The sequence below is a fragment of the Sardina pilchardus genome, chromosome 7 (assembly GCF_963854185.1).
Source record: "Sardina pilchardus chromosome 7, fSarPil1.1, whole genome shotgun sequence".
In the NCBI taxonomy this organism is placed as follows: domain Eukaryota; kingdom Metazoa; phylum Chordata; class Actinopteri; order Clupeiformes; family Clupeidae; genus Sardina; species Sardina pilchardus.
In genome coordinates, this window is record NC_085000.1 from 21,341,850 (window position 1) to 21,351,849 (window position 10,000).

Consider the following 10,000-nt stretch of genomic DNA (forward strand, 5'->3'; position numbering starts at 1 on the left):
TGATTATGATGGTACAGGTTATAATGCTAGAAATGTATGACTTCTATTTATTTATTCTATCGTATTTTTCTAGTTATAGAGATACATAGAATGAACTCTTCACCGAAACACCTCAAGGAAATACCATCTGAGATAAAAACATCAGAATTAACATCAAATGAGTTCCATAACTTTGTAACACAATGTACATTTTAAAAAGCTCATTTTAATGAATCTTTTGTGCCAAGTTGGTTTTGATTTGTGTGCACTTCTTGGTGTATCCCCCCCCCCCCCCAGGAACCAACGTGTGCCGAGAGAACAATGGCGGCTGTCAGCAGCTGTGTCTTTTCCGTGGCAACAAGCAGCGCACGTGCGCCTGTGCCCATGGCATGCTGGCCGAGGACGGCAGCAGCTGCCGCGACTACGAGGGCTACCTGCTCTACTCGGAGCGCACCATCCTCAAGAGCATCCACCTGTCGGACGAAACGAACTTAAACGCGCCTATAAAACCGTTCGAGGACCCCGAGCACATGAAGAACGTCATCGCGCTGGCCTTCGACTACCGGGGGGGCCCTGGCCCCGGCGGCCAGAAGCGCACCAACCGCATCTTCTTCAGCGACATCCACTTTGGCAACATCCAGCAGATCGATGACGACGGGTCCGGCCGCAAGACCCTTGTGGAGAGTGAGTGCCTTTCGATGTCTCTGAATGTGTCATTTGTATACAAGTTTGGCAGGTGCGTGTGTGTGTGTTTGTGTGTGTGTTTGTGTTTGTGTTTGATGGCTATAGGCCTCTGTGTGTGTGAAGAGTGGGTGCCCCTCTTTGTGTCTGTACACGTTTGGTTGTCTATCACTCTGTGTGGTTTGTATTAAAGGACACAAACAGACAGTGAGAGAGGGAAGTAAAGGGTGCATGAGAGAGTGGGGCTCATCTGCGTTTTTTTGTCGACCTCTGGAGTCTGTGCGTTAAACTCTGCCACTCTGACAAACGACTCGCACTCAGGAGAAATTAGAGTAATGCTTCACTCTGAACGGCCACTCTTTCTCTTTTAACTCTTCCCCAATGCAATTTCACCAGCTCTTAAATCCTGGGTCGGCACGCATTGTTGAACTGCTAATGTTTAGCTAATGCTCGTGATATCACTGCCCCACCAAGTGTTTCGTCGGTTATTAGATTCAGTGGCTTCTTCTTATTTTTCTTAATGCTCAGTCACTGAGAAAGTGTTTTGACCTTCAAGTACCTCACTTTCTGAAGGATCATCTCGATAAAGAGGCCTTGCGTTTGAAAAAAACTTTCCTCATCCTCTTTGTGCGTTGGTCAGTAGCCTTAATCTTCTCCGGCACTGACCCGTCCCCAGCCTCCCCGTGCTGAGCAGCGCTCTTTCTTTCTCTTCCGCAAATTACTGAATGTCATATTTCATCTCACCCTCGCTCCCTCACTTGGAAGGCTAACATAACAGAGCACCCCCAGAGAATACGCACGCACACACACACACACACACACGCACACACACACACACACACACAGACGCACACACACACACACACATACACACACACTCTCCCACTATCCTGCTGATGGAAGTAGAACAAATAACAAATGGGACCCAATTTTGTATCCAATGGACAAAGGGTCCCGAGACGGCTGGTGTGTAATTAGAGTGGGGCTCGGTGGAAGAGAGGAGAGGAGAGAGGAGGGGTGGAGGAGGAGAGGAGAGGAGAAGAGAGAGGAGGGGTGGAGGAGAGGAGAGGAGAGAGGAGGGGTGGAGGAGGAGAGGAGACTGACAGGTAGGAGAGGGTGCCGAGAGCTGCTCTCCAGCCCCAAATCTCTTCTCCATAATTACAGGCAAAATTGAGAACAAATGATGCTTGATCCAGTTAAAACCCTCCAGAGCAGACTCGGTCGCCATTTTGTTCCAGTCACACACAATCAAACTTTAATTTGCTTGTTACATTTTCCAGCCAACGCAAGAATGGAGACAAAACAGACGTGAAATACTCAATCCTCAGAGAAGTCACATTAGACATACAGGCCGATTACAAAGCAAAACTTCAGTGATCATATAACAGTCCTGCCAGTGCAAAACTTCAGTGATCATATAACAATCCTGCCAGTACAAACAAAACTTCAGTGATCGTATAACAATCCTGCCAGTACAAAACTTCAGTGATCGTATAACAGTCCTGCCGGAGCTGAGCTTATTGCTCTGCATGGAGATGTCTAGTTGACATAATACATTATATTGACAGACGGTTAATGCGTAATCCAGCCATTACTGCGATGATAAAACCAGTCACACATTCCAGTCCCTCCCCTTAACAGGAAATGAGATATCCACAGTCCGTCGCATCGAGCGGTCGATGCGGCATCGAGCGTTTGTGTTGGGACGTTTTGCTTCCTCTACCCGTGAGGCGGCGGCGGCGTCTCCAGCTCCACGGGGTTGAACGGCTGGACGACGTCGCGGCCCGGCAGGGGGCAGTAATCCCAGCATGCCTTGCAGCAGCCGCCGCGGCTGCGGTGCCGGCTGAGGCCCAGCAGCTCCTGGCGGAACTTGTGCGACATGAAGACGTAGAGCACGGGGTTGGCCACGGTGGACGAGGACGCCAGCAGCCGGGCGAAGATGGCGAAGCCGCGGTAGTGGAGCGAGCCGGCGGCCAGCCTGCCGCCCACCAGCAGGAACATCAGCACGTAGGAGGGCAGCCAGCAGACGGTGAACACCAGCACGAGCAGCGCCGACGTCAGCGTCACCTGGCTCTGGTAGCGCTCCAGCTGCGGCGCGTGCCCGCGGCGACTGGTGCGGCGCAGGAAGCAGTAGATCTTGGCGTACATCAGCACGATGACGGCGAGCGGCACGGCGAAGCCCACCAGGAAGAGGGCGACGCTGTACACCAGCTGGCTCTGGTTGGAGAGGAAGGCGAAGCAGTGCGCCGGCCCCACCACGTTGCCCACCGTTGCGCGGATGGCGAACTGCGGCGCGGCCAGGGCGCACGCGGGCACCCACAGCAGCGCGGCGGTGGCGGCCATCCAGCGGCCGGCGCGCCAGCGGCCGCCGAAGGCCCACGCCGGGTGCACCACCGTCAGGTAGCGCGACACGGCCAGCGCCGACAGCGTGAAGACGCTGGACGCGTTGCACGCCACGCCCAGGAAGCTGACGGCCTTGCACAGGAAGTTGCCGAAGGGCCAGGTGCCCATGGCGATGGCGGTGGTGTGGAAGGGCAGGCAGGTGAGCAGCAGCAGGTCGGAGGCGCTCAGCGCCAGCAGCAGCGTGTCGGTGCCGTGCGGCGGCCCCCCCGCCCGCCTCCTCCGCCTCCCCGCCAGGACGAAGATGACCAGTGAGTGACCGGTGACGCCCGTCAGCAGGATGAGCGCGTCCAGCGTGGGCACCAGCATCTGCTGCGCTTCCCAGTCCATCCGGCGCGGGCCGCGGACGCTGACGTTCCCGCCGACGAAGGACCCGTTGACGGACCCGTTAACGGCTCCCCCCTCGCTCATGCCGACCCCGGCCTCCCCTCCGTCCGACGCTAACGTGGCTAACGGCGTTAACAACGCTAACGTGGCTAATTAGACTGACACTGTTGGAGCGTGAGGGCTGCAGAGGAGCATCAGAGTGACACCCCCCTCCCCTCCTCTACTCACACGTTCCTCTCCCGCTCGCGCACTACGGTGATAATTTCCCTCGCTCTTTCACGCTATCGCTTCAAGCGGCGCCAGCTCGCTAATTGGAGCGTCGACGTGGTCATAACACCGTTTGCTGCTCGACACGTGTTCACAGGCACTGTCTGGACACTTTGTCCACTCCGTTTGCGTCCGCAAGGTTTTTTTACGATCCGTATTCCCAGTTATGAGCAGTTACCGCACACGCACACACACACACATAACACTCCCTGAGGTGCGCCTTCATCGACCACTTTCCATCGGTTTCTTATTCTGGTTGGTTGTCGGCAGATAGCAGGTTGAACGTATTACGCTTTCATCATGTAATGTTTACTCTCTCCAGGTCCTCCTGGGTCCAGCGCAGCTCGAGTCCAGGAACATTAGATTTGATCCAGAGTCGTTTCTTTCTGAATTATCCCCAATTTGAAAGTGCTTTCATGTGCCTTGGCAAGCGCGTTGCATGTGAATTTCATTGACGTGCTATAAAAAAAAGAAATTAAATAGAAGTATCAAAGCCAGACAACCCACTGCGCTGCACCGTTATTGATTTTTGCGGGAACCAGGCAACGGTGTAGAAAGGTCCTTCCCCCGGACGCCCACCGCTCGGCTGCATTAAAAAATCAGTCAATTCTACTTGATGCTGAGTGCTCGTCCCGACTCTGCCGTCGTCCGCCCACGAGAGTCTCTCCAGATGTGTGTGTCCTCACCGCGTACCTCACGAATTCCCGTGCTGGTGGCGTGCGTGCGTGTGTGTGTGTGTGGTTTTTTGGAGTGTGTTTTGTGTGTCTGTGAGTCGGGGTAGATAATCCAGCCTCCCTACCTCTCGGTTGCCAGGTTAGGAGTGCTGTCCTTCACGAAACACAGACACACAGACACACACACACACTCACACACATCCACCTTTTGTTTGCTTACAACCAGGAAGCCCGGGATGAGGAGGAGCTGGATTGCTCTGATTGCCTATACACACACACATTATGCTCATATTCACACGCACACACACTCACACACGCTCTCTCTCACACACACACACTCTCTCTCACACACACACACTCTCACACACACACACACACACACAAGCACACACTCTTCAAACATGTTTGCAGCACTTCCTCATACATATTGAGCTGGATTCTTTGTCTATTTGATCAAGAGTGCATTGTGCCCAGTGAGGGTTCAGCGTTGACCTCTGACCCTTCTGACTACTGATTATACTGTAGCTGCTCAGTACCACGTGAACCTCCTCCCATGTGTGCTCCCTTTGTGTGGTCACTCAGTAAGGTCGATGGTGGGCAGAACCACAGACAAGCCCACACTGTCCCCATGTACCTACCCTTGACTGGACGTGGCATGACCAGCAGGGCTGTCTTGCGTGACGGCTCCTCTTCTTCAGCTCAGCTGAGCACGATATCATTCACGAGGCCAAACGCTCCGTCCAGCGTCTTTTTTTATTGACTTCGGTCAGGGGCTGGGGGACACTCAGGCTCGTTACAGTGTCCCGATAGTGGCCATAAAATGCCGTGACGTGAGTGGCTCAGGGGGGGCTTCCAAATGGACTCGTCGGTTTACCCTGCGGATCCCAGGTGTTGCGCCACTCCAGCGCGAGGTCCCCCCCGGGCGAATGTCCGCCATCGTAGTGGGCAAACAAAGGCCGGCTGAGATAAGAGCGAAGGGGGAACGACGCGGCGGATGCTTTTAGCACAGTGGGAGTTGTTTCAGGTCCCGTGGACCAAAATAAAAAGCTTTTGCTGGGAGGTTGACCCCGTCACCCTGACCCTGTGTTCCCGTGGCGACTGAAGCACTTCCAGAAGCGCGCTCTTCCTGGAATAACAAGTGGCCCTGAATCCAAAACATCCACGGGGAGCAGCGCTTGTGTGCTAAGGCAGTGGGCCATGAAATGACAGGATGATACTGAGTCTTTAAACACACTCCAGAAACAGCAGGCAGAGCCAACACACACACACATGCATTCACACACACACACACACACACACACACACACACACGCGCGCGCACACAAACACACACACATGCGCACACACACACACTTGAATGTATGCAAACACTAGCCCTTTACATGGTCACACACACACACACACACTTTGAGATGTGTCATGATGGTCAGCATGCGAGCACATACACAAAACATTGTGGCTTTAATCTCGTGCCAAGACCTCCAGCCACATACACAAACACAGCGGAAAGAAGGCACCACATAAAAGTGTACATAAGTCTTCCATACACACACACACACACACGCGCACACACACACACCCCCACACACTCTCAAACACACACCCCCACACACACAAAAAGACTCTCAAACACACACACACACACACACACAGAGCCCTGTCCTCCTTCACAGTTTGATTGGGACAGGCAGTGAGCGTGTGGGCCAGCGGCGCTCCCCCTCTGCCACTGATCCGTCTGGAGCGGGCGGCGAGGTGGCCGCGGTCCAGCACCGAGAGCCATCGGAGCGTCAGACGGGCCTCACACTCTTCCAAGAGCCCGGGGCCCGGTGGGGCTGGGGGTAGTGGGGTAGCGGGTGGCGGGTGGTCTGCTGGAGAGATGCCAGGGCGCTGGCACCCGGCCTGGGCAGAGAAATGAGCCGCATATGCGGAGCGGAGGCGCCCCGGGGGCTGGGTGGGCACTGGGCAGACGTACTGTAGCTGTGGGGTGCCCGCCGCTGTCGGAGGCTACTTAGAGAGACTGAGCTGCAGCGCTGCACCCCCCCCCCCCTCTCGAGATGCCCTCTACTCCGCAGCGCTGGGCCTGAAGGATGCCATGGCCTTGTCCTCATGTGTCCATCAGTGCCAAAGGACATACTGTGATGCTGCTTGGCCAATCAGCGCTCTATTTGAATGTATTTCCTATTTCCTGAATCTATTTTATTGAATTTCCCCTTGGGGGATCAATAAAGTATCTATTTATCTATCTATCTATCTATCTATCTATTTATTTCTTACGGTCTTACAGGACAGGTGTGAGTTGTGGTCAGTCTTGTGTTGTGTGATGAGTGAATGTGGAGCTGACCGACTCGGCTAATCGCGCGTCCTTCAGTTGTTAACGGTTCTCTGTCCCCTCTCGTGCAGACGTGGGTTCGGTGGAGGGCCTGGCGTATCACCGCGCGTGGGACACGCTGTACTGGACCAGCTACACCACCTCCACCATCACGCGCCACACCGTGGACCAGAGCCGCCCGGGGGCCTTCGAGCGCGACATCGTGGTCACCATGTCCAGCGACGACCACCCGCGAGCGTTTGTGCTGGACGAGTGTCAGAAGTAAGTGTCCGTCGCAACCGGCCCTTCTGTTTGTCGTCTTTAAGATAATCCTGATTTCTCAGACTTTGTTGTTGTATTACTACGCATAACATCATGTAATCCATAGAGCTTTGGTTTGTGTGTTTAGTAGTGCATTCTTGTTTACATTGTAGTGTATGTAGTGTCTTAAGCTGCTGGGACCTTCCAATTTATTTATTATTTCCAATAAAGTCTATCTATCTATCTATCTATCTATCTAGTTAACTAGTTCAGTTGGGTGTGTACGTTCCCCCATTGTAAGACTATGAGACCGTACTCCACTTCGGTGATGGTCTTTAACCCTTTCCTCTCTCCCCCAGTCTGATGTTCTGGACCAACTGGAACGAGCAGTCGCCCAGCATCATGCGCTCCTCGCTGGGCGGCGCCAACGTGCTGATCATCATCGGCACGGACATCCGCACCCCCAACGGCCTGGCCATCGACCACCGCGCCGAGAAGCTCTACTTCAGCGACGCCACGCTGGACAAGATCGAGCGCTGCGAATATGACGGCAGCCATCGCATTGTGAGTCCCGTTTAGAAAGTGTGTGTGTGTAGGTGTGTGTGTGTTGAGGAAGGAGAATCATTTTACAGATTCATTCGTAGCTGTGGGTTCAAGTATGTACACTATGAAAGTCTGCATACATATACAAAGGTGTGTGTGTGTGTGTGTGTGTGTGTGTGTGTGTGTGTGTGTGTGTGTGTGTGTGTGTGTGTGTGTGTGTGTGTGTGTGTGTGTGTTGAGGAATGAGAATCATTTTACAGATTTATTCGTAGCTGTGGGTTCAAGTATGTAGACTATGAAAGTCTGCATACATATACAAAGGTGTGTGTGTGTGTGTGTGTGTGTGTGTGTGTGTGTGTGTGTGTGTGTGTGTGTGTGTGTGTGTGTGTGTGTGTTGAGGAATGAGAATCATTTTACAGATTTATTCGTAGCTGTGGGTTCAAGTATGTAGACTATGAAAGTCTGCATACATATACAAAGGTGTGTGTGTGTGTGTGTGTGTGTGTGTGTGTGTGTGTGTGTGTGTGTTTGTGTGTGTGTGTTGAGGAATGAGAATCATTTCACAGATTTATCCGTAGCTATGGGTTCAAGTATGTAGACCATGGAAGTCTACGTACATATACAAAGGTATACGTGGATCTGATCAATATCTGTGTGTGTGTGTGTGTGTAGGTGGTGCTGAAGAACGAGCCGGTGCACCCGTTCGGGCTGGCGGTGTACGCCGACTACATCTTCTGGACGGACTGGGTGCGGCGGGCGGTGCTGAGGGCCGATACGGACGGCCGTGACCTGAAGGTGCTGCGCGCAGACATCCCCCAGCAGCCCATGGGCATCATCGCCGTGGCCAACGACACCAACAGCTGTAAGACACACACACACACACACACACACACGCACACGCACACACACATACTGTACACGTACACACACACACACACTCACATACTGTACACACACACACACACACACACACACATACTGTACACACACACACACACACACACATACTGTACACACACACACACACACACACACACACTCAAAGTAACCTTGAAAATGTATGTTTGCTTAGATTTACATTGACATTTACATTTACATGGGATTTGCATTTCTGTTTCTATGCAGCATTGTGTGCAATTTATAAACGCCCCAAAGATATTATGTTAGTGTGTGATTTATTCACTCGAGTTTTGCATATTCTGCATTTTACGAGGCACTCGCCGCTTGCTTGACCTTTCACTTTGGACATATCTCAGCAGGTATCTAACTTCACTAACTCCCCTCTCCCCTCTTGCTCTTTGAAGGTGAGTTCTCCCCGTGCCACAACAACAATGGCGGCTGCCAGGACCTGTGTCTCCTCACCGCAGATGGCCGGGTCAACTGCAGCTGCAGAGGAGACCGCAAGCTCCTGCCTGACCAGTCCTGCGTCGGTAAGAGAGGGGGGGGACACGTGAGGGAGGGGGGGGGGGGGGAGGAAGAAAGGGTTGTGAAAAAGAGAGAAAGAGAGGGGGAGAGAAAGAAGCAGAGGAAAGAAAAAAAGAGGCCATTACGAGTGTGAATTACAAGCAAACACAGATTTGCAGCTGGCGCTATGGCAACAGAGTAATTAGCCTCGTTAGGCTCTTGTCAAATATTTATCCATGTTGTTTGAGAGGTTGGGGGACAGAGTCTTGTGGTTTTGGATGCTGTGCGTTTGAGTACATCCCTGTTAGCTCACCAAACATGTAATGCTATCTAAATATTGAGAGTGTGTGTTTGATTATGTCACACTGCATAAAGCCTAGTAGTGAAGATAATAGAGTACCCCCAGTCATGACGAAGCGTTGTCATGGCAGCAACTTCACTGGATCTAAACAAATCAATCTAACCATAATGAGAAGTATAGCGGTGGCTTTCTTAATCTCTTTGAATACATTTACAACGTTTTCAAGATGTTAGTATAATGTTTTTACACAGCAGGAATCACTTTCCACAACATATATTCATACCGACACGATCAACATAGTTACTACAGTGTTATTTTATATATTATAGGGTTTCCTCTGTAAAAGAGACCTGCATATAACTTCACAGCATGACTTGCCACCATATTGGTCTTTATTGACCAATCAATGCTTAGATAGTGCTGTCACAGTGTGGACAGATGGATGAGCTTATGTAACCGATATGCAGCGAGTCTTGATTGGAGTTTTGTCCAAAACTAGCAGTGTAACCACAGCAAAAGCCATGCATACCAACGGCAGCAGAGTTGGCACAGATAAAAGGCTTGCTAGCATGGGAACCCCTGTCTTTTGGTGATTGTAATTGGTGATGTTGTTTTTTGAACATTAGGGTGGGGTGGTCTCACCCAGATCACACTGTGGTGTATAGTCCTGGTGATCTGTCTTTTCAATGGCTGTTGCGTTCATATGTCCCTCACATGGTAATACAATACACCCTGAAAATGAATGTGAAGATCAGAGCAGTATTAGTTGCCTAGGATGTGCTTCCAAAGTAGCTTGTTAATTTATTGTCTATAAAGATTTCTGTTTGTTGTGTTTATTGGCCTACTCAAGGGTTG

General features: G+C 51.8%; 2 protein-coding genes across 2 annotated transcripts in view; one reads left to right on the plus strand and one right to left on the minus strand.

Moving 5' to 3' along the window:
- Nucleotides 1-10,000, plus strand: part of lrp1ab (low density lipoprotein receptor-related protein 1Ab) — a 115,147-nt gene that overhangs the window by 79,181 nt on the left and 25,966 nt on the right. The window contains 5 exon segments of the mRNA XM_062541235.1: nt 277-663; nt 6,729-6,918; nt 7,257-7,461; nt 8,113-8,302; nt 8,745-8,870. Of these exon segments, the coding sequence (XP_062397219.1) occupies nt 277-663; nt 6,729-6,918; nt 7,257-7,461; nt 8,113-8,302; nt 8,745-8,870 (1,098 nt within the window).
- LOC134087629 (delta-type opioid receptor-like) lies at nt 1,900-4,478 on the minus strand. Its single transcript, XM_062541242.1, has one exon. The coding sequence runs from the start codon at nt 3,469-3,471 to the stop codon at nt 2,380-2,382; it is 1,092 nt and encodes a 363-aa protein (XP_062397226.1). The 5' UTR covers nt 3,472-4,478; the 3' UTR covers nt 1,900-2,379.

What these genes read in the sequence shown, in the direction of transcription:
- LOC134087629 (XM_062541242.1), bottom strand. Translation starts at nt 3,471, where the DNA reads ATGAGCGAGGGGGGAGCCGTTAACGGGTCCGTCAACGGGTCCTTCGTC.